This window comes from Anser brachyrhynchus (assembly GCF_964034855.1).
Source record: "Anser brachyrhynchus genome assembly, chromosome: 11".
NCBI lineage: Eukaryota > Metazoa > Chordata > Aves > Anseriformes > Anatidae > Anser > Anser brachyrhynchus.
Genome location: NC_137706.1, coordinates 3,477,824 through 3,502,149, shown reverse-complemented (window position 1 = coordinate 3,502,149; position 24,326 = coordinate 3,477,824). Strand labels below are relative to the sequence as shown.

The window sequence follows — 24,326 nt, the reverse complement described above, 5'->3', positions numbered from 1 at the left end:
TCTATAGGCCTACGGCTAGCTAACAAAATACCAACAAGACAAGGCAAATACTTCTGTATGAGTGCAGAAGCGTAGTAGAAGACGTGAAGCGAGCTTCTCTTTGTATAATATACTGGCTGTAAGATTTGCATTTAAGCCTCTTTTAAGCAACAGTAAATTTAGGGGTATTGAAGCTGAAAGAACATATACTTGAGTAGAGGAGATATTTACACAGCTCTTTGCCCTTGGCAGAACATCTGAGAGCAAAAGAAACACTGTATAGGAGAAGGAAGTCTAAATAAAATCTAATCTTTAGTAAAAACCTCCGTGTTTGCTTTTTAAAGCATTTTCCCTTCCTTCTAATGTGTTTGAATGAAAAGAGGCTTTGTAGAGCCACAAAGTAAATGATCTGTTTTTTTCTTCTTCCCCAAGATGGGGGAGGATTTAGAAACAAGCAAACAAACAAACACACACACACACACACAAGCTTTTGCTGGTGTTTGTGATTGTGTTTGATGGCTCAGGCTTTTCACTTCTGCTAAAAATGTTCTTATGTCAGTGTGTGGCTGCCTGTTCTACTTGCTCACTGGACTATATCGCTGTCAGACCTGCGTGGTGGATGCAGGAACAGCAGCTGTCGTATATTTATGTAAAAATAACTATTTTTTTTGTTGTTTGTTTGTTTCAACCTCTTAATCTGTTGGAAAATGTTGTATCAAATCACAACAGTGGAAAGTGGATTGGCTGGCTCTCGTGTCTTAGTGCCCAATTGTTAACTCTGGTAGCTTATCATAAATTCCAATCCTGCAAGGGCTTGCTGTTATTGCTGGTGTAAAGTAAAGTAAGCGTTGACTGGGGATGGGGACGTTTCAGGACAGGAAAAAGCAAAAAGGTGTCAAATGCTTTCCACTGACTCTTCCGTCAGAGGTATCAGAATAAATCTGTCTGCATTTGGTCATGGTAAGCCCAGTCACGGCTAAGCTGATTGATCGGGGTTCTGTCTTGTATCCAAGAGCAGTACTAACGTAAAGCTGAACCTTCAGAGATAGTTACGGTTTTAGTTTAATGGTGGTGATTGACGCCTACATACTAGTGATATGGTGTTTGTTCCAGTCCTCAAGCTGTGAGTTGATATTCACGAAATGAATTGGTTGTATTTTGGTATCCGTTTCCCTCCTTGGTAAGAGGCAATTGTATGCCAGTTTTCTGTTGCTTTTAGAAAGGTTATTTTAGGCTTATCTTTTCATGTTCATTTCTTTGAAAACAACATAAGGCAGCTCTCTGTTTGTTTTGGGGGAAGAGACGCTCAGTAGCTACTCAACAGGAAAGTACTAGTGCACCTGCACTAGTTTTTCTAGTATACATTACATTTTCCAGAGCTTTTTGTTATATGTTCCAGCTGGTTTTGCACTTTGATCAGAATATATCCAACATGGTATAGTTTAAAACTAGCATCGTAATAAAAACTTTTGAAAATTGCCCTCTAAACTTTATTAAAAAAGCTATTTTTTATTCTGTTACGAAAATACTTTTTTGAGACTGAAAAATAGCTATTAATAGAGAAATGGTTGTCATATAAAAGAAGACAGAGCTATGGTCAACTACTCTGAGAGCCTGTTACAGTGTGTTTGCAAAAGCTGAATAAATATGTAATATTTGAAGTGTTGTGGTGCCTTTTTATTTAAATATAGGGGGCAGTCTGAGGGGGGGGGGGAAAGATTTTGTGTGTGTTAATAATGTCACAATTAATGTGAAATCAGAATTGCATTGCTAATGCATTTAAGCAGCTTTTGCCAGCTTTCACACAAGTTAAAAACAGTTATGCAGTTCATTTTCCAGACACCTTGAATACTTTTCTTTGACCTTGATCTTCAGTCTTTCCTGAAGAAGCTAAAATTGTGTTACATTCACTTTGTAGTAAAAGGAGCATAATAAAAATGAATTATGCTTTTTTTTTTCCCCTGTCACAGCTAAATTTTTGTTTGATACCTTGGCATAATTGGGAGTTTAAGGTGAAAGCAGTGTAAAAGAACACAGAACTGGGCCTACTGCTGGATGCTTTGTAGTTCAAGTGGTGACTTGTATTTTAAACATCTGTCAAAAGAAGCCTTGGTGGAGTTGTTGCCTAACTAACTAACGCTTTTTGCTTTGCTTTTTAAGGTGTCTCCTGAATTCTCACTATGTCTGATGGGGACTATGATTACCTCATAAAATTTCTAGCACTCGGTGACTCTGGAGTAGGAAAGACCAGCCTTCTTTACCAATATACAGATGGCAAATTTAATTCCAAGTTTATCACAACTGTGGGCATCGACTTCCGGGAAAAGAGAGTGGTGAGTTTTCACAAGCAGTGTGCTACTTTAAAATGATAGCTGTTTTGTAACTGGTGGCTAACATCTGTGGTGTTTTTTTTTTTTTTCCCAAATCTATCCTGCTAATCCTTATGTGTAGGCATGCCATGGGAATTATCTTATCTGGCCAGTTTTTATTTTTTGTGTGTGTCCATTTTCCCCAAAGTTAAAATAACAAGAGTTGATTCTAAGCAACCATTTCTTACTGCTCAGGAGGGGTAGGTGCTTGTATCTGCTGAGTGGGTTGTGATCATAGAAGCTCATGTTGAACTCTCTACCTGAGGAAGGATTGAGCTGTCACAAAAATGTTTTTGTTGTTTGTGAACTGAAATGGCTTTAAAACCATTTTAATGTATGTGAAAGAAATCAGGTAACACAATGTATAGAGCTGATCAGGCTTCCTGAGCAGTTTCCACTACGAGAGAAGAATTATGGAAGACAAAGTAGAAAGGCTTTTTTAACCCCCAAGTTGTTGTTCAAGTAGGCAAATATGCTTTTGATGGGATGCTGCGGGGCACTACGTCATGATAACCAGCTGGGTGCTGGTCCTCCCTGCACGAAGAAATTGAGTTAGCACAGCTTTTTCTTTCATTCTCATGTGGAAGTATTAAATGTCTTTCAGTGTAGTCTGTTAAAATTTTGAGTGCCCCTTGAATATTGTGTTCAGTTTTGGGCCCTTCACTACTGTAATTGAGTTGCTTGAGCACGTACAGAGGAAAGCAACAAAGCTAGCTGAAAGGACTAGAAAACAAGACACGTGAGGGGAGCAACTGAGGGAACTGGGGCTGTTTAGTCTGGAGAAGAGGAGGCTGAGGGGAGACCTCATCACTCTGTACAACTACCTGAAGGAAGGTTGCAGTAAAGAAGGCGTCAGTTCTCGTCTCAGGTGACAAGTGACAGGGAATAGCTTCAAGCTGAGCCAGGGGAGGTTTAGATTGGAAATTAGGAAGAATCTCTTCATGGAGGGGGGGCTGGTTAAGCATTGGAATAGGCTGCCCAGGGAAGTGTCACTGTCCCTGGAGGCACTTAAGAGAGGTCTGGACATGGTACTAAGGAACATGGCTCAGTGATGGGACTTTGGAGGTCAGGTTGACAGTTGGACTTGATGATCTTGAAAGTCCTTTCCAACCTAGATGATTCTATGATTACCCAAGTGTCCAGAAGTCTGGGTGTTGTAATATTAGGACATTGTGTAGACTGGCTTTTGGTGGATGACATGCACCACAGTAGTGGAAGGAGTAATGCCTTCATATGATGTGAAACTAGTCTCTTGAATAAGTTAGTATTCCTTTTGTGGGATGGTATGCATGGTGGATTTTCTCAGTTGGCATGTCTGATAATTTAGTTTGTTTCACAGCCTGATTCATCTAATCCACAAATTCAGTAAGCTTATGTGTCTTTAAAGAAAACATTTGTAACTCCAGTAATCTTAGGTACAACAACACTTGAAGGAAAAGACAATCCAATGTGAAGTGTTCTAAACAATAAGTGAACCTATTTTTATCTGATCCTTCCAAAGCTAACAGATGCCCTTGTTTATATTTTCACGCTGAGTAAACTCTTCAGCTTTCATTATTAGCATCCAATTTCTGCTTTTATAAAGTATGGTAAGATCTACCCTAATCTCTTTCAGTAATTTTTTGACAACTAAAAAGATACATCATTAGCTTGGAGTATATTCTGTTTGCTAATGAGGTTCTGTTACTGGTACAAATTTATTGCCAGGTTGCATGTTGTGATCGTTGCTGTCTTATAATTACATCTTCATGTGAACAGGATAGAACATAACAGTAAAAAGTAGAAAACTGAAATACAGAAAATAAGATTGCCTAATGAAACTCAGTGGCCACTCTAAATATTTGCTTGGAACGTGTAGTCTGTTGGAAATGTTTTTTTTTTTTTTTTCCAGTTCCAGCTTATCTTTATTTTTAAATATTCAATTAAATGCAAAATTAAAATGCAACTCATATTACTTTTGTTATAAAGTAAAGGGATTGAGTTGTAGCTGGGAATCCTTGCATTGGCAATCCTAGTTTTGCTGCATTTAACAACTTGAAATGTCAGTTATTTTGTGTTTCAGAGAGGTTGGACTGCTAACACTCAGTCTTGCAAATTTACCTTTTGAAGGTGTATAGACCAAATGGTCCAGATGGCGTTGGTGGCAGAGGACAGCGGATACATCTTCAGCTCTGGGATACTGCAGGGCAGGAAAGGTATGTTTCCTTCCCTGCCCCTCCAATCTAGAAAGTGAAGCAGGTGCTATCAAGTTAGATGCAAATGGAACCAAGTACATGAATTCTCCTTATTGATTCATACATTTTATTGGTATGACTCAAGATGGTTAAATGTATTTACTATGGTGTTGGACAGTGATGACAATTTCTCATGAGTACCCATTAAATCACAACTGTATTAAATTAGAACCTTAAAACTGTAATTGTTGCTTTTTGTCTTCTGGAAACTTTCAGTTTATTTTTTCATGGCCAATGCATGTAGATGTTTTTAAGGTTTTTCTTTTTATGTTTTTCTTAAACTTCTGTGAATATGCCAAGGTGTTGGAGAAGTCGGACTGGTGAAATCACATCAGAGGGTTCTTTCCTATTTGTCCATTGAAAGACAAACATCTTAACGGTTGATTGTCTGAAAATCAAGAACCGATGTGTGTAGTAACAAATTTCAGTTCAAAGTTTGTTTTTTGTTCTCATTTTAATTTCTGAATCTTGATGAAGGCATGCTGTATAATGCAAGACTTTATTTAAAGCTCTCAGGCTTGAGTGAAATGTCTCCTTGACTTCGTTAGGCCATAGTAATGTTAGCAACTCCTGTTATCCATTCCTTACATCAGCAAAATAATTATTATGAATATTTCATTCTAGTTAATCCGGTCTTTAGATACCTCAGTTTCATGACTGTATGTAATTATGCTTTCAAATTAACTTATCGGGTGTGCTGAATAATTTCACTTTGCTGTTCTAGGTTTCGTAGCTTGACAACGGCTTTCTTCAGAGATGCCATGGGGTTTCTTCTACTCTTTGATCTGACAAATGAGCAAAGCTTCCTCAATGTCAGGAACTGGATAAGTACGGCATTCTTTCTTTTTTCTTTTCTCTCTTTGTATTTCTGCAGCAGTGGATGGGGGCTGTTTTTGCAAATGTCTCACTGAGAAATAGAACTGAAAATACTGGTTTTTGAAGATTTCTCGGGAAGAAGAAAGTAAATGTTGCATTTGTAATTGCAATAGCTGTTAGTGGTGGCTTCTAGTGCTTACCTGAAATTCAGCTTTGCCTACTTAACGTTGAATTTTAACCTATATAAAAGCAAGCTCAGAGAGTATCATATCCCTGACTCGGGTGATATTCAGTAATTTAAGTCTGTGGAAAGCCTATTTGACTCACCTGAAGTTTTGTCAGCAAAGCTTAACGGAAGGCAAATGTTACTAGGCTGCTGTGTGTAGAGGAAACCTTTCTCAAACCTGTTGCATCATCCATCAGGAGAAGGAAGTAGTTGTACTTTTTTTCTGTCAGCTCAGTGAAGATGCTTGTTGAGCATAATCCCTTAAGCTACAAATACGCAGCTTCTCTGCTAGCTTTGACAGGCTTCTGTTCCCTCGACTTGTTCACTGAGCATGCAATAGTGGGCATCCACCTGTTCTCTGCCTCCTCAGTACAGCTGCAAAAGTCTTGAGAGAGAACAGATAACACAATTGTTTCTCTTTCAAAAAGTCATTTCTCCGGAAAGTCTTTGTGTCTCCTGAAACACAGTAATATTCTCGATGAACTTTATGTGACAGTAAGTCATGACTCCTATTCATATTATTTCTGTTAGGTCAGCTACAAATGCATGCGTATTGTGAAAACCCTGACATTGTATTATGTGGAAACAAGAGTGATCTGGAAGACCAAAGAATGGTGAAAGAAGAAGAGGCTAAGGAACTTGCAGAAAAATATGGGTAAGTAACTTCCTTCCAGTTATTGCTGTGTTTAAAACAAAGTGAAATGCTTTCTGTAATGCCTTTTCTGAATAATGGAAGGTTATTGTGCGAAGTATTTTAGAATGCTGAACTGACCTATACAATGCCCCCCCTTTTTTTTTCCTGTCAGAGATTGTTTTCTGCATCGCACTTAATCTTGCGCTGGAGATTAGTTAATCTTCTTTCCTTGGTAATAAGCAAAATAAAAAGAAAGTAAACGGTTTCACAAACATTTTGGTGAACACGTGGACTTTAGCTGTAAAAGCAAGTGAATTATGGTGGTCTAATTATTAGGCTCTTGCCTGTGCTGAAGCATTCTGTGAGGCATGGAAAACCTGGGTCTCTTGCAAAGCAAAATCTGAAAGCTTTTGGTGAGGTGATGACCATCACATGAGATTTTAGGGGGGGGAGGAAGTAATGGTAAGCAATGACATTGTAATTTACAAGTTGAGTTTTGTTACAACAGTTTGTTGTAGAGCAGCTCTTGCCACTGGCATGGCAGCTGAAACCTGCTGCCTCAGTTTCTTTGAGAGCCTCAGGACTCATTCATAGGCATTTGGAGAGTAATTACAGAGTGCTGGCTTCCCACAGAAGAAAGTAATGGTCTGGATCACTGTTCCCCTGTTCTCTGTCCCCCTGCCCGTACTGCCAGCCTGTTCAGTCTTTCCTCGGTTGTTCAAACAATTTTGTGCTTAACTGAGTTCTAGGTCACTTAGCCTCAAAAGGTTCAGCTGTGTCTTCTGGCAGGCACCTGCACTCTCACAGACTAGAGGGAGCCTGAAAACCAAACATCAAACAGATCAGCAGAAAGACAGGGTAGCCTTCTATTTCTCCATTCCTACAGGCAAGGGCCATGTGTCCCTAAAGGAAAGATGGCAAAGTTTTTCTTCCTATCATATATAGCAAAGTTTTTCTTCCTATCATATACTAATTAATCCTGTAGTACTCTTATAACTCATGAAACTATTCTGTGGCTTTCATCTCTGCACTACATTTGCGTTTCAGTGTGGATCAGAAGTATGTTTTTTGAAGCAAATCGTCTGACCCATTTGATTCACATAGTGGAGCAGCCTTCTAGCATGTGAACTGGATTCCTTCTTACTTAAAAACTAAACTAGATAATGTGCTTCAACCAGTAATCTGTATTCAGAATAGTGGGGGGGATTCTGGGGGACTAGACATGATTTTGGACCAGCTCTAAACCATAAAACGCACGTAGTGTGAACACCGAGTCCTAAATGGTACTTGTGTTCTGTAGGTCTGGTCCTGTTGTGCCATGCTATTTTCTATCACAGATGTAGACACAAACTAGCTTTCCTTGACCTTGAAGACCAATAAAAAGCAAACTGTCTATTAGAAATAAATGCATTTAGTGCACTGTGGCATTGAGACAGAATAGGTGCTAGGATTCACATACTTTCCCAAATGCTTGTGAGAAGAAGCAAACTAAATCCTAATGTAGCAAACAGTTGTCTATTGACTAAAGTATGAGATACTCAATGTCCTCTTTCTGTGGAAAGACCTTGTACTGGTAGGCGATGTGTTTTGAAAATGGTTATAGGAGACCTAGACATTTAAATTAGTCATTGGATCTTGCAAATTAAATAAGAAATATTTAAAATTATGAAGTGTTTAATTTCAGTCGTTAGGGTGGTTAACACTTATGTCACTGCTCTGGCACCATCCTGTGGTCAACACTGGGCACTGAAGGTCAAAGCTTACAGTCCCACCATTGAAACACCCTCAGCAATAATGGAAAGTAGCAGTATGTGTTCAATACGCAGGTGTTCAGAAACTTTTTCTAGCAAAGACATAAGGGGGTATGAGTGTGCTGAAATGAATCTTTAACCAAAAAATAAATAAACAAGAAAACATAAAAACTGCTGCCTAAACTTTGTCAAGGTATTTCAGAAGTCTACTAGAAAAAGGAGTGGTGTTCAGGAGAATTAGGAAGCCACCTACTTGTAGCAGTTCCAAAATATAGAGGGACTGGATGGGTAAAAGTACATATGCAATTGCTTGAAAATTCGCCTGCTGGGTCTGACACAAGACTGGCCAAAGCTTACTCTTTAATGAGGTGTGAATGTTGTGAGTCTTGAATATCCTACTGTCTGTAAAAATCGGTAAAGATAAGAGTCATATGCTAGGTTAGGGTGCAGTCTAAAGTACTACAGCAAGAAGGTGCCCACAATTATGACAGTCTGAATTTTCTTCAGGTAGAAGTTGGAATTAAATTTGGTTAACCTAACGGTTTCTCTCAGGACAGACATTCTACATTAATTTACTGTTTATTACTGCTTGTAGTTCTATTTTTACACCTGTAGCCATCTTCCAATGATGAGCTTCGAACTGGGGGAACATCAATGTCCACTAGTTTTTTTTAACATTTGCTTTCCTGCATAATTTTCCACTGGAAATAATTATCCCTATCTTCCTATTCCAGTGTCCTACTTTTTCTTTTCTCCTTTTTTTTCCTATGAGTTGTCTTTTTAGTCATCTGTACTACTGTCATTTTCATTTTACTCAGACTTCCTTTTCATTGAGCATCTCTTGCTTTGCTTTATTTCCAGCTTTGTTCCTTTTATTATCTTGCTAGTGCTTTCATTCTACTGTTCTTGCTCTTTCTGCTATATCCGTTTACCCTGACACATATGATACGAACTCATATCTTTTGTCCATTCCCCTATTTCTATTTCGTGTTCTCCTTTATCTCTTTAGCCAGCTGTATCTGCTGCTTTCCTGTCTTGCTAGGAATGGGGTGTTCAGGGCAATAAGGAGAGAGGAGAAAATACCCTACGTGCACTCTCCATTGCAACATGGATGCACTTCTTCCCTCAAAATCTGGATCCCCAAGCAGTGCGTGTACATGTCTTTATATTTGTCTATAGTTATTTGCTTTGGATAGGGATGTATACCGAGCTGGACTGCTCAATAAAGGAGCAGTGGCTGCTGAATTTAGTATGAGGAAGAATATTTTATCCCTGACTTTGCTTTGCTGGAGACAGATTTCCACAGGAAGTTGATCCCCTGCTGGGGCTGCTGACATAAACTGTAAAACAAGTTATTGCTCCAGTTCAGTGACACCTTTTGTAGTGAGGATAATAGCACCTCAGTAGAAGTCTTTGCTGCCCTGCCTGTGTGGGAACTGCATGTTGGCACTCCCTCTCTTGTGATGACACCCTAGCTTATGTAGATAGAAATCAGTAAAGAACACATTGGCAGGCAAGGCTATATAAAATAATTGCATCTGTTACAGGTGAACAGATCTGAAAAACAGACCTCAGGAACATGACTCTGGGAATTTGTACTGACCAGTTCCTCTGTAAAATAATGTAACTTAATGCTTATCCTGTTGCTCTACCAACAAAGTGAGACAATTTATTTGTTTCTTTTGCATTTCAGTCCACTGACCGCTTATTGTCTCTCAGTCGTGGTGTAACAATAACAGTGTTAGTGTGATTTTTAAGTATACAGCAGTATTTATGTATTGGTTTTGCTCCTCTCCTGTGAATATGAACTGTGATTTAAGTTTCTGTTTTTTGCCTTCTGCAGAATACCATATTTTGAAACCAGTGCAGCTAATGGGAATAACGTAAGCAAAGCCATAGATACTCTGCTTGACCTTATCATGAAGCGCATGGAGCGGTGTGTGGATAAGTCCTGGATCCCCGAAGGGGTAGTGCGTTCCAATGGGCACAGCTCTACAGAACAACTGAATGAGGAGCAAGAAAAAGGCAGATGTGGCTGTTAACTCAGTTACAATTAAATTTAATGTATATGCTAAAGTATAGTACAGTTGTAGCTTAACTGTTTGACTTACAGACAAATCACATTGAGTAGTTATTTAATGAGCTATATTAACTCTTAATATTAATTATTGGGTTTTCCTCTCAAACAACATAGACCTTTGCTTGCAAGGTATGCAGCTTATTAGTCATGGGACAGAAATTCATCAGTTTGGTGTAGCACTGCATATTTCCCAAATCCTTTACTTTGGAGGGAAGGAGAGAATAGTTTTCATTAACAAAGGTAGAAGCATCTCTCGGTATGGGCAGTGAGAGAAGGTAGGTTTCTGAATTGAAGAGTAGGCTTTTAGATTAGATACTGTGACAACTCTTAGTTTTTACAAACAGCAATCTTACCAACAAGAAATACGTTCTTGATTTTTAATAGAACAGTTCTTGATTCTATTTTAACAGAAACATTTAATCATTTCATGAATCAATGACAATCATAAAGAGCAAATCCTGTATTCAGCAAAACCCTGCAAGTAGCTTTTCATTGTTTTTCAAACCATTGGTATTTAGTGGCGATGGCCAAAACAAAGCTATTTTACATGGAGTGTAAAACTTTATAGAGAAGCATGTGGGTGCATACGTAGAGCACTTTAGGTATCTCATGAAACTGAACATTTAAGCTACAACTGTACTATGTAAAATACAGCCAACACAGCCTATGAGACCTCCTGACATCATTTGAATTTCCAGAACATGCATATACATATAAATATATGTGTAAATGGCATATGTGTACGTCTGTTATGTTTCTTTTATATTACCAGTCATGTTTTAACAGGAATGTAGGGTAACCTAGATGTCAGCAAAATTTTGTCAGAACTAATGCTTTGTACTGAATTTGTTTTACCAAACACAGATTTGGAATATTTCTTCACATTTGGATTGAAAAATGAATAATGATTCTCCTATGGTGAAATGCAGCTAAGATACCAGTTCTGTCTAAATCAGTATTTCTATAAATTTATGATGCTTATTTTCTGCAGCCAAATTTTGTGTCATGTACATCTTGGTTATCATATATTCATTTATGACTTGCTTGTTTCCTTTAGGTTGTGTTTAAAAATGAATAGTTACTTTCCCTCCCCGCCCCCGGTAGATAACTGAATGTCAATTTTGGTTTTGGTGCATCATGTTACTTGTTGATCATTTTTATTTATTCTTGAAGCAACCTAAGGAACAATCAGTATTTTAGGTCTTTTTTTTTTTTTTCCAGACTGATTTATAAGATGTGCCTACCAAGCTGTTTTCTACCCTGGCAGAGGTTGTATAACTCTAAAGTATTGCCAATTAAAGTCATAACATACCAAATTGAGTCTTTTTACAGACTTTCCACAGCAGCTTGTTTACAAACTCCAAAGCTATTACTTCTTTAGAAATTACATATTTATTTATTTAAATATTCTGTCTGTTTGGCTACTGCAGTTTCAGGCAAATGTTTATATCGGTTGTGAACATGAATTGCAATGTAACACATCTTTTGAAGGACCAAAAATGTTTCTACAACAGGAGGTAATCAAAAGATTATATACATGATGTAGCCTCTGGCTATATTAAGAATGCAAGAGTAAGTGTTAAAATTTGGTTCTTAAAATATTTTTACAAAATAATGTATTCTTCTCTAACAAACATGTAAATATTAAATTTTTATCACAACATACACAGAATATTTTGAAAGTGCAATATAATTTGACTGCTATGAGGCTAAGACAGAGATTAAAGCAATTTATATTGAATAAATGCATTTTTTTCTACTGCATCACAATATCAAGGTTCTGAAATGCTTGTGGACCGGAGTTACTGTAGTTTAATTCAGAGTGCCTTTTGAAGTTACCATCATGTTTCTGACCAGTAAAGTATCAAACTCGACTGTAGGACACAATGTGTTTCAATGTACTTTGGTGTCTGAATTTATTTTAATGTAAATCTTTGCTTTTCAGAGGGTTGCAGTGGAACTTTGTCAGGCATTGACTTTAATGGAAGTTCTTGTGTTTATAGCTCCATCCAGTTCCTGAAAACAGTAAAGAATATTGCAACCAACTACTGAGCTAAGTGACTACTGAAATGGTGTAAAAAATATTTCCTTTTGGATACTTATGTTTAGATTGGATATTAAATAATAAATACTGAAACTGTCGTATTTTTGTCATTCATATTATATGTAACTACTGTATAGAGTCTACATAAAATTGCTTTGATGTAAGCCTTAAATCTTATGGCACTTTTCAATCTGTTTTAATTATTTGGTGATAAAACTTTTGTTGCCTTTTTAGCTCTCGTGAGAAATTATGCCAAATGTTTCTTGACAGTGAATTGCAGTGTTTTTATTAGTCTACTGCTAGTTTAAAAACAAAACACAAAAATAACTTTCATGCAATGAGAAACTGGTATTTCAAAATGTGGGTTTTTTTTTTTTCCCCTCCCGTGTAAGATGAAAATGTTGAGATCTGTAATGGAATAGAAAGTTGCGGAAAGCCTTTCTATTAAGATGTTTTGTCCCAGGATTTCTTACCAAGTAATTAAATATTCCTGATCTCAGCTTTGTCAGCATTTGTTGAACTGAATTGTAACATTACCCATTGTCTCAGTTCAACAACAGTCTGCGTCCTTCTTCACTGTCCCCGTGCCTTATGGCTTTTTTAGTTCAAATGCATGTAAATTCCCTTCTGTAGCTTCAGTGTCACCATTCTTGTTCTTCTCTGGCACTGACTGAACCAGTCAGACGTGGGGGGCTGGTGCATCCTGGGTGATGCCAGAAGGAACCCAAACCCATAGAATAAAATAGAGGCGACACTTCCGTATCTATAAGACATTCAGAAATGCTGATGTGAGCGTATAGCCACAAGAAATCAAAAGTTGGAACAGGTGCCCTGAGAAGCTATTGAGTCACCATCCTTGATGATAATGAAAATTCAACTGGACGGGGCCCTGAGCTACTTGGTGTAATTTGTCCTGCTTTGAACAGGAGTTTAGATGACCTCTAGCAGTCTCATCTAACCAAATTATACTCTCTGTGAGCCCAATCCTGCAGGCACATGCACTTGTATATGGTAGTTCTTATTTCTGTTATGATACTTGGACAAGTATGTAAGTTTAGCAGTACATACTCTTTTCTGATAATTCATCTGGGTTCTGGCTTCAGCAGCCTTCAATCTGTATTGCATTTTTAGATCAGGAATAAGCAGTCCAAATCCACAATATAATGACATGTATTCGAAGAGGAGGTTAGCACATTGATATGAAAAAGGCAGTGAGAGGAAGAAAAACTCTTGTAAATGCTTGTAGTATCACTGTGCTTTCACATCCCATCTGTCTGTTGGGGGTGTTGGTGATGGTCTGTAATTCACCGTGTTTAAACTGTAGAAGCCACCAAAAACTTCACACTGTATAGTACTCTGCCAGGAGTAAGCTTTCTTCAGTGAAATAAATACAGCTGGGGTAGGCTTAGGGCAGTCACAGTGGCAGGAAACTCAAACTAATCAAACTGAAAACAATTGACTGTATTTGCATATGCCAAAGAATTGCAGCCCTAGGCCTAGGCAATCTTGTTTACTGCTTTTTCGTTTTTCCTCTAGCTGTGAACTTGGCGTCTTTAGAGCTTCCCTCATACAACTGCTTTGCATATGTGTCTCTACCATTTCTTCCTATCAGCTGGCTTGCCGTCTTCTGTCACAGCCACTGAGCCTTCCCTCGGGTGTGCAGCGTGTGACTAACTGCTATCTTACACAGTCCTGGCCTGCTCGCTGTCTGAGAGGCAGGGCTGAGCTGTTGTTCCTGAGGGCTGGGGGTTGAGTACCAGTCACAAGTCATATGCTTTAGCCTGCGCCTCCTGCAATAGGATGTGGCTGAGGTCAGCTTTTCAGAAAGATTGGAGACAAGTTCTGTGCTGATAAGGTTAGTGTCTCTGCTGCTCTAAGTCGATTTTTATTGCTTCTCTTTTTTAATACAACCCTAAGCTGACTTAGTTTTTTGTTGCCCTAGAAACCAGAAAACAACATCTGCCCTACAGGCATGTGCAATTCAATACATGAATTTTTCACCAAATGTTCGGATAGTTTATTTTAAAGGGAGAAGCAGGAATTGTGGTGCTGGAGCTTTACATAATGAAAAGATTTCAGATGCTAAGCTGGGACAGCAACCTAGGGCTGAAGATGAGAGAAGGCCTGGTCTAGGTTTAAATGATACAGGAATGTACAGGACCAAGCTTCTCCATGGACAAGTAACTGCACAGGAGGGACAACAGAAGGTGTGAGGGGTTATTTCCATTCTAAAAGGGGAATGCATGTTTCAGGAACTGGGGAGTCACCTGGGAAAGTGAAAAGACAGTTTATTTTAAAAGACAAAGTACAGTGAAGTGCTAATAGTTTATCACAACTTATTTTTTTAATGGTTTCGTTATTGTGAGCATCTCTGCTTTCCCCAGGGTTCTTTCTCTGGTGAAATCGCAGCGGTGACCCTGCTCTCGATACGATGGCTCGCAGTTAGCAACAGGGGGTTGATGTGTGCGGATGCAGGGGGTGAGCGCCGTGTGTCGGCGGCTCTGTGCCGTGCCACGGCTCTCCAAGGCGCCCCTGTCACCTTTCCCCGCCCGGCCTGTTGGTGCAGTCGCCCCGGCCGCGGGCGCTGCGCCCCGCCTGCCCACCGGGGGGCGCTGGCGTCCCGTCAGGGCGCGGCGGCCGCGGCCTTCCGGCGAGCTCAGAGCGCGCTTCCGGCGGGGCCTGCGGGGCGGCGCGCGGCGGGGCGGCGGCGATGCGCATCGAGAAGTGCTACTTCTGCTCCGGGCCCATCTACCCGGGGCACGGCGTCATGTTCGTGCGCAACGACTGCAAGGTACCGGGGGGGGGGGCGGCCGGGGCCTCTGCGGGTACCGGCCGCGCCTGGGGCCGGGCCGGGCCGGGCCGCCGGGGCCGCTGCTGCAGCGCGGCTGAGCCCGGTGCGGGGTGAGGCTCGCGCGAGTCCCCTGCTGCCGGTGCCAGGGCCCGGCCCGGCCCGTGCTGCCCCGAGTCACGGCTCTTGGGGGTTGGATGTAAAGAGGATGTAAAAAAAAGTAATTGAAGACGATTACTGAAGATTTTGTATCTTCCATTCGCTTTCTTTAGAAGTGATTATCAGAGGGGAATGAGTTTAAGGTTGCAAAAAAGTAGGGTTTTCCCAAGCTCGCGGATAACGAATGTAATTTTCTGTGCCTTTAAGTGAAGTTTTAACTCTGGTGTGGATGGTAGGTAGCCCAGGATACTTCACAAGCGATGCGCAGATTTATGGACACTGAAGGGCTCTAGATGGTGATATGGTTATGTTTTTTTTCTTTCCTTTTCTTATTTCATTGTCATCTTGCTACTTACTCTTTATGACTGGAAAATGACAGCCGGATGTGGGACTATTGCCAGTAGTTTGGGACTGGATTGTTCGTAGCTCAACAGTTTACTACGTAATTTCAGTACTAGTTTAAGTGAAATTTCAAGTATGAGTAGTAAAGTTTCTTTTATGCATCTTTGACAGGCCTGAAAACACCACCTGGATGAACATAAGTGGCTTCCATGGCTAGTAGGGGCAGATGCCTCAAACGAGTCTAGCACAACGTGGCTATAAAATTAAATGCAGTATTTTGTTTTATAGTTACCTTCAGAAAGCTGGGGGTGGCCATGGGATCCAGATATAAACAACGGTATGAACTAAGTGATAGTCGTTCATGGGTGAAATATATACAAACAATTTAATGACAAAAATGTTTTGTTACAGATTAGTTCTTGTGACCCTATGATGGTCATAGCTATTGGTAACTGATAAAGACTTCGTAACAACTTTAGAATTAAATAAGTTATGCTTGTCTACGTAATGAGGAGAACTAGCACATGACAGCGACTATTTCATGAGCAGAATAAAAGTGATATTTTCTCAGTGGCAACTTCCTTGTGTACTTTATTTCATGATGTAATCGTGCAGTTAGCTAAACAGTATTGGGAACCCACTTGATAAGTAGCTGTCTGGTTGTTCTTTGCTTTTCTGTCATTTACAGAGGATGAGATTGATGGTACCAGCTTGCATCAAATATTTAATGTTGTCCTTTTTCTTACAAACCTTGATTTAAAGTATTCAAAATGAACTAGGTAGGCTATTTAAATAAAATACAGCAGCAATTTTGAAAATATCAGTCATTTGCAATTTAAGATCACTGTGTGGAATGAATGATTTTAAAGATTTTTCATTAAACATGAATCTATTAATTAATAGTATTTAAGTGCTGGAAATTTAAAGGTCTTTCCAATGGGACTTAATATTAAAGACTAATTTCTTATCATTTACTTTGAAAATGAATATTCAACCATTTTCTTCTGGTTGTTTTTCAGTCCAGTACCCAGTGGGAAACTAGGGTTATGCTATCATGCATCATTAACTTGAAGAACACAGTTTAATTTTAACGAACTTTGGCAATTCCTTATGTGTTGGATTTTGCAGATTATGTTTGGAGTAGTAGAGCAAAAACCCAAAGCATTCTCAATTATTTTTGTAGATGAGTGGAATAATTGTACATCGCAGGATGTAGAAATCTGTAGAATATATGGAAAAAAAAGGAGCAAGGAAAAAAAAGGAAAAATGGTCAGTTGGAATATTTTGGTTTGTGCTTTAATTGCTTTCAGTAAATTCTGTCCAAGACATTATAATATGCTTAGCACTCCTCTTGAGTGGTGATCTTTAAGGTTTAAAACTGTGATCCAAAAGACAGGTATTTCTGTGTGTGTATTACATTGAAAAATATTGTATGAGAGGTATGAGGATTTCTTCTTGTTAGGATGGCACTGTATCTAAAAGGCGCTGACAGGTATAGAAAATTATTTATTCACAGTACATGTTTGGTTTTATAGTTATTTTGGCAGATGATAGATAAAACCCAGCCAAGTTGTGAGGATTTTAATCAGCTTAACTGTATGTTGTGTATGTCACTGACAGCTGTGAAAATGACTTTATAAAGAACAAACAAGAACAGTGCTTGAAATTGTTTGTTTTATAAGTAAAAACTTTATCAAAGAAACAAAACTAGTCATATAGTTATGGGAGATTCTTTTTATATATCGTCTTTGTGCTATTCTCTGCTCTTTCTAAATTGTAAGTGGTTTCCAACTTTTTTTGTAGTCAGTTTTCACTTGGGAGGATGACTAAAGCTTCAGACATCGGGGGATCTAGCATCTTACTTGCATCTTGCTTCTGCCCCCATTGCTTTTTCACTGTGTCACTTCTTGCATCATTATGCTTTATTATTTGGGAGCTGCTGACGAGGATACCAATCTGGTTCTTAGATGCCAAATTGTACTGAGTGTCTTAGCTTGCTGAACTTAATTGCAGCAGTCCTTCATGTAATGAAACTTGATGTAGCTGAATGTTGCACTGAGAGTGAAATAAATTAATAAATATATAAGATAAAGCAAGTGTGTTTAGTTTTCCTGTACAGGGTTCTGTTGAAATATAACAAGATTTGTGCATGTTTATTTCGTTAAGACTCTGAGTTTAGTCTGAGTGGGCTCCAGAGACCCCATAGGTAGTGTATGCATGCCTTAGTGTATAGTAATAGCAATATGAACTCTGGAAGAATGCGTCATGGCTGAACTTTAACTACTCCACCAAAAGCTTAGTGTGTTAGGGTAGGCACTACGTATATTAGCAATTACTGCTCGCCCAGCTGCAGCTCCTCACAGAACACATTTTTTCCCATTTCTGCATCACAGTTATTACAGACAAAAGTCTGCAAAATAGAGATAATACTTGTCTGTAAGCTGGTAATTTGCTAAAATATAGTATCACTGAGAATGATTAAAAAAACAATCCCCAAAACAGCCACCATCCCTTATAGTTGCTTAATAGTGACATTTGAAACAAGAAGACTGAAATTTAAAAGATCAGCGTCATTTTCAATGAGCTGTATTGTTAGAGAAACGTCACTGTTTGATACCCTGTTTGGAATTGGGTGGGAATAACATGATTTGACTCTTTTTTTTTTTTTTTTTCCCCAAGATATTTAGATTCTGCAAATCAAAATGTCACAAAAACTTCAAAAAGAAGCGGAATCCAAGAAAGATCAGATGGACCAAAGCATTCCGGAAAGCAGCTGGCAAAGAATTGACAGTGGTAAGGAGATGAACTTCTTACGTTACACTTTACACTAACTCATCAAAACGGCAGTAAGCTAGCCTTTTCCACTTCTAAACACATTAGGTTAACTAGCTGAATGTTTTATTGTTTAGTTAGATGAGCACCAGGGATGGAGTTAGTGTAGAAAAGAGGGATTGTGGGAGAGTATGTGAATTTCCTTGAGGGTGAGCTATTCATTTGGTTTGACTATAACATTGAACATCACATTTCAGCTTCTGTGTGAAAGCCAGTTGCGTATATCCACAATACATGCAAAATCCAAGACGTGCTCTTTCCATCTGTAAATCTTCTGCTCTGTGAACATAGACCTTTGGTAATTGTATTTCTGCACAATCAGATAATCTGGTTTACAGGGTGCCTATAAGAAGTCTCTCTATATAAACACCTAAGTTACCTTTGGAAATCTCCTTAAAGCCTACAGTATATAGGGAAAGTCTTTGCATAGATAGGAATGTTTCAAAAAGAGTGTATGAGAACTTACAGTGGTTGAAAAGAAAAGACAAAGTTACTTCAGTGGTAAAAATACTAAGTACTCATATTTTACAGGACAGTCCTTAAGTAATAAATGTTGTCAGGTGGTTGTTCACAAAGTATTTCTGAAGGACTGGCTTATTCTTCCCCTTAGAGTGACTGAGGACACTGGCATTATGTCCTGTTATGCTTGGAATTTAGAAGATTTTTTGGCCAGTGTTTTTTTTTTTTATACGTTTTGATGCTATGCCATGGTGAAGACTAGTATTTGTTTCATAATGGAGCAAAGTTTGTGAGTCTGTGTGTGCCATTTCTTGCTACTACATATTGTAGCTCTCATCGGAGCTGTCTTTACATGAAGTGAAGATTAAAACTCTGCTTTACTGTTACAAAAAAAAAAAAAGCGCCTGTGGGTAAGGAAAAATCTTCAGATAAAATTGGTGCAAAAATAATTATGTCTAGGAGAAAAAAAACCAAACACCTGCCATCAGCCGACCCCAAACCCTACAGTGTCATCAATTGAAATATTTCACCATTTCAAATGATTTTATAGTTACGATATTCTTAAAATGAAATAACGTTTCTTGAACTTTTTCAAAATTCTGGACTGTTGAATAATGACTACACATTTTAAGTTTTGCCTTCTACCTGTCTAGTCTACTCTGTAGTGCCTACTTCACTTCAGAACTTTTCTGTTCCCTTTGTCTTGTTAAAAAGAAAATAGTCAAAGGAGATGGTTTGGTAAATAGTTCTTTTCAGGCAAATCACTGTGGCATGTGACACGTTGAGGTCAAACACTAATATATTCCCTTCTAGTCTAGTAATCTCTAAATGTATTTAAAATATAGGAATTGAGAATATTAATAGTTGAGTGCTACAATAAGAATGTATTGATCTAAATATGCTTCTGTATGTAATCTGTATTTACTTTTTCTTAATACAGGATAATTCATTTGAATTTGAAAAACGTAGAAATGAGCCAGTGAAATACCAGAGAGAGTTGTGGAACAAGACTGGTGAGTCACGTTAGAAAAGGAACAAAAGAGTAACTGTGAGGAGTGAACTTTTACTTTACATGAACATGTTTTCAGGAGACTACTTAGAATAGTTACGCTCTTTAATGATTGTTCTTGGAAATTACCGGAGTCATGACCGGAGTCTTAGGTGTGGGGCTGTTGTGAACGGTATGGTGTTTTGCTTGATTTATTCTATTTATTTATTTATTTATTTATTTATATTCAGAAACTGTTTAGAAAACCAGGTGTAGCATTACTGTATTTTGAACTGTTATCTTTGAAAAAGCCTTGGTTGTTCTCCAGAATTTTAAGAGGCTCCCAGTGTAAGCCTCTTATACTAATGCCATTGTTTGTTCCCATTCATTCTGCTTTAGTTTGTTTCATAAATAATATAAATGATATAAAATGGAAGAGTTACTTTGTAAGTTAGGAGTGAATGCCAGAAAGGGGGAGATGGTAACTTGCATCTGATTTCAAATAGAGTAAGAGTCTTTTCTTGTGATGCTTAACTGTAGAAAATGTACGTAGGCATAAAAGTGAAACCATTAATAAGTTTTAAAATATAATTCATCATTATACAAAAAAATTATCTCCTCTTTGAAGAAGGAAGAACTTCTATGCAATATGAGTTCCCTCTGATGTAGAGGTTTCATATTATGGAGTACTGGTAGTGTTGCTCTGTAAAATAGCATGTATTTTCAACTGTATCTATGTAAGCACTTTTACAGCAACTTCTGCTTTGTTTCAGTTGATGCAATGAAGAGAGTGGAGGAAATCAAGCAAAAACGCCAAGCTAGATTTATTATGAACAGGTGAGGAGAAGTATTTGTATTACAGGAGCTCTTGCAAATCTGTACTAGACAGTCAGTCTTTACAGAAAAATGACAATTAGGAGTTTTAAATGGTTATTTGCTTTGTTACATATGCAGTAGTCCAAGCAATGAGGTAAAATAGTTTGAGTGGAGTCTGCTGTGTTACCTAACTACTATGCTACATTGGCTGTCAAAGAAAAGGTAGCTTTTACACATGCAATTGTAATAGCGGTATTTCATTATTTGTAGCTTGGATTTCCAGATTTAAGCACATTTCCGAGAAGAGTTGATAGTACTGGCTTTCTGATTTTGAATCCAGTATGTACTTATATAGGTTTTCGAATAGTTTTTACATTTATTTGCTTACAGTCAGAGTTACTTAACACTTATATACCTTTAGCTAAATATGTGTGTCATGGATTAAACAGAAAACATCCACCACCTCTTTAAAGGTAATTTAATTTAATATCCCCCGTCCTCCAGATTAAAGAAGAGCAAAGAATTGCAGAAGGCAGAAGATATCAAAGAAGTCAAACAGAATATCCACCTTCTTCGTGCTCCACATGCAGGTAAGAACTTGATTTACCTGGTTTGTATATACTCTTAAAGTATATAATTTTGTGATGAATATTGATCTTTATTTAGTATGACTTACCCTACTCATCAATAATCATATGCTTTTTTTTTTAAACAATTAATTTAACTATTGAATGTGAAGTATAGCTCTTGTCATGAAATGTGAGCAATATCCTTGTTCTGAATCAAACATATCTTTTTGTTTATTTGGTCCTGCATTTATCCCTTCTTACTGCAGTGTTTTAATTTTATTGCACTTAATACCTGGTACTTTCAGAACTGCAAGTCTCTTAATCAGTGTATTTATATAAGTCTTCCCTTTGAGTTGAATCATTTGAACTCAACAGCCAGTCACATTAATTAATATAAAATACAGGATTTTTTTTTTGTTAGCTAATAATGTAATTTTTTTTTTGTAGTTCACTGTGTGAACTTACATGAGAATACTGTTTCTGCAGTGTAATCCTAACTTTTTTGATATAATGGTAATTTTGCTAATTTTGACTAAAACCTCCGTATAGTACAGATAAAATATTGTATATTCTTTGTCAGTGAACTGAGTTTTTAAGTTGGCTTTGAGTTGCAGGTACCTGTTCCTCCTAAATAATTTTCTGTTTTCCAAACACCTTATTGAAAGTGCTATTTTCTGTTAGATGATGTTGATAAAAACAGATTATAAAGATTATTTATTTTTAAAAATACAGCTAATGGAACACAGTGATAGAGAGAATTAAAAAAAAAAAAAAAAGAACCAACACTTATATCCATTAGTTCTTGTTCTATAAAAATTACTAACGACCTTGTCTCAGTTGGAGGTACGTTACTTTATTAGTTGTTAACTAGAAATCTGTTATGTTTTTTCCATTTCTGTTTGTGTTACATACAAATCTTAAGACTTGTAGCTATGTGAAACAGGCTTTTGTTAGGATATATTTATGCTTAATTTTTTGTTTGTTTTTTAGCTTTGCTTATTTTAAGGGAATGATGCACAATTACGTGCATTTGTTTCTCAGACAACAGAAGTTTCCTTTTCAGTGTTTTGGATTAAAGAGCAGAAACAAATGTCAGTCCTGGATTTTTTTTCATTTTGGTAGCATTATTAAGAGGTAACATTATTGCCATTCAACACACCATTCAGGACAGCTTAAATCTTTTTGCAATCTATATAAATGGAAAAATATGTTGACTGCATTTTAGACTTTTGCATAAAAACTGTAACAGCTTTTCTATTACAACAATTCTATAATTTTAGGTGGTGATGGAGGTTAACAATAAATAATATTCAGCTTGGTGGGTTTACTGTTAGACAGCTGCTTAATATATTGAGGTTGTTTTGCCTGTTGAGACATCTTGAATTTAATATTTCTTTGTTTTGAAGGCAAACCAAAACAGCTGGAAGAGAAAATGGTGCAGAAGCTACAAGAGGATGTGGATATGGAAGAAGTCTCTTAAAATGCTTGTATCTTTTATTGTCATCTCTTCAGCAGTTAACAATTGCTTACTGCTTCACCTGGCATCGTTCAGAGCTATGCTTACAGTTGAAGAAAAATACATTTTAATAAACAGTGGCTGTTACAGTTTGAACGATTTTTATTGTTATAAAAAAAAATAATATGAATAATGGTTTGGGCAGTACTTCGGTTATCTAAGTGGAGAAAACCTTGTCAGCAGGATGAAAAATAAAACATATTATTTGAGATAGTGTGTTCTTTCTTACCCAGAAAGAAAATGTACTTTCCCTTTTCCATGATAACTCAAGGAGTAAAAGATGTTGGCACTAGACTTATTTTGCCTATTCTTCTGTAGCAGTGAAAGCAGATAAAAATGTATTTTAATGGTTATGAGGTGGGGCAGGGTGTATTATTTTTATTCAGTGCAATGCAGAAATCTGTTTTCACCCTGGTCATTGGGAACATTTTTCAGTTTGTTATGAATGCAGCTTATTTTTGTTTCATCTCCTCTTTAAGTCAACTTCCCCCAAATTACAGTGCAATTGACATTAAACCTGGCAAAGCTAACATTGATATAGGACTCGCTGCTATTTGGAAAATAGTAATGGTGATAGCATCTGGTGTGAAGTTTGAACCACCATTCTCCTAAGCTACTGAAATTCAAATCTGACATGTAATCAAGCTGATTAAGATGCTGAATAAATCATGCTTTTGACTGTTTTTACCTAGTGCTCAGGATTATTTTGATAGAAAGGAAGCTCATGTTAAGTGCAGGTATTTTGCATATTGTGATGGTATTTATTCAGTGTGTCATCAGTACTGAGATAAATTCACTGCTTTTTTTAAACTGCATACAGTTTATCTACAACACTGTGATAAGAGAAGCTTTCTGAAAACATTTAAAATAGCATTTACTTCTCTGTCAGTGATAATTTCCCTGAAAAATAATTATTAGTTTATTCCAGATTTGAATATGCGCTATATCAACTCATAAACTTCCTCATATCTATTGTCTATTTTTTTTATGATGTGGCCTGTTTTACCAAAATATTTGATGTCGTTAATCCTTGAAGTGGGATACTAAAATCTCGTTACAGGTTTTTTTTTTTACTGAATTTAAAGTGCTAAAGTTCAGTGTGTGCTAAGTTTTAATTTTCTCCAAAAATAGTAATTAAATTTGTGATAAGCAGAGAGATCAGATGGGATTCATCACCTGTTTTGCAGTATGTATAAAAAAAAAAATCTCTTACTTCATATGAGGGCTTTTTTATATTAAAAGACTTATACTACATAGTATCTGTATTTTTTCTGTCCACTTATCTTTAAATGCACTGCACTACTTAGGACACCTGTTTGTTCACCTGTGCGATTGATTGTTAACTCTTTTCTATGAATGTCTGTTAGTGAAGTGGTCATTGTACAGTAGCTGAGAAGAACCTTTTGGGGAGCACACTACAACATAGATCCTAAGCATTCTGCCAGTTGTATGAGTTTAATCTATGTGCCTCTTTCTATCCAACTGTGTAACAGTAAATTGCAAGCAAGGGCTAGTTGAAAGTTAATACTGCAGTTGTCCATTGTGCAGGTATACCATTTCCTTCAGGAGTGGAGATTGGAAGCCTGCTGCAAACACCATGTGAGTATGTAGAATGTAAGTGAATAGTTAGAAAATAAAATTGTCTTGGGTAATGGTTTTCTATTTCAATTGTTTAGCTTTGAAGCTGGCTTGTGGAGGCGTGCAGTCATGTGGAGTCTGGGAGC

General features: G+C 37.6%; 2 protein-coding genes across 10 annotated transcripts in view; both read left to right on the top strand.

The window, feature by feature from the left end:
* Positions 1-12,226, top strand: part of RAB27A (RAB27A, member RAS oncogene family) — a 37,449-nt gene extending 25,223 nt beyond the window's left edge. For all 9 annotated transcript variants that reach the window (XM_080551761.1, XM_080551755.1, XM_080551759.1 and 6 more), the window contains 5 exons: positions 2,140-2,312; positions 4,458-4,543; positions 5,307-5,410; positions 6,156-6,279; positions 9,853-12,226. In XM_080551761.1, coding sequence (XP_080407887.1) covers positions 2,160-2,312; positions 4,458-4,543; positions 5,307-5,410; positions 6,156-6,279; positions 9,853-10,051 — 666 coding nt within the window. In that variant the 5' untranslated portion in view covers positions 2,140-2,159 and the 3' untranslated portion in view covers positions 10,052-12,226. The remainder of the gene's footprint in view (positions 1-2,139; positions 2,313-4,457; positions 4,544-5,306; positions 5,411-6,155; positions 6,280-9,852) is intronic.
* Positions 12,227-14,704: 2,478 nt separating this feature from the next.
* On the top strand, positions 14,705-22,811 carry RSL24D1 (ribosomal L24 domain containing 1). Its single transcript, XM_080551762.1, has 6 exons — positions 14,705-14,924; positions 18,102-18,215; positions 19,654-19,726; positions 20,475-20,538; positions 21,022-21,107; positions 22,493-22,811. The coding sequence occupies exons 1-6, from the start codon at positions 14,844-14,846 to the stop codon at positions 22,564-22,566; spliced, it is 492 nt and encodes a 163-aa protein (XP_080407888.1). The 5' UTR covers positions 14,705-14,843; the 3' UTR covers positions 22,567-22,811.
* Positions 22,812-24,326: the final 1,515 nt, after the last annotated feature.

Coding starts and splice junctions, on each gene's coding strand:
- RSL24D1 (XM_080551762.1), top strand. CDS start 14,844: ATGCGCATCGAGAAGTGCTACTTCTGCTCCGGGCCCATCTACCCGGGG. Junction 19,727..20,474: donor AGAGTTGTGGAACAAGACTG/GTGAGTCACGTT, acceptor GCTTTGTTTCAG/TTGATGCAATGAAGAGAGTG. Junction 21,108..22,492: donor TCTTCGTGCTCCACATGCAG/GTAAGAACTTGA, acceptor TTTGTTTTGAAG/GCAAACCAAAACAGCTGGAA.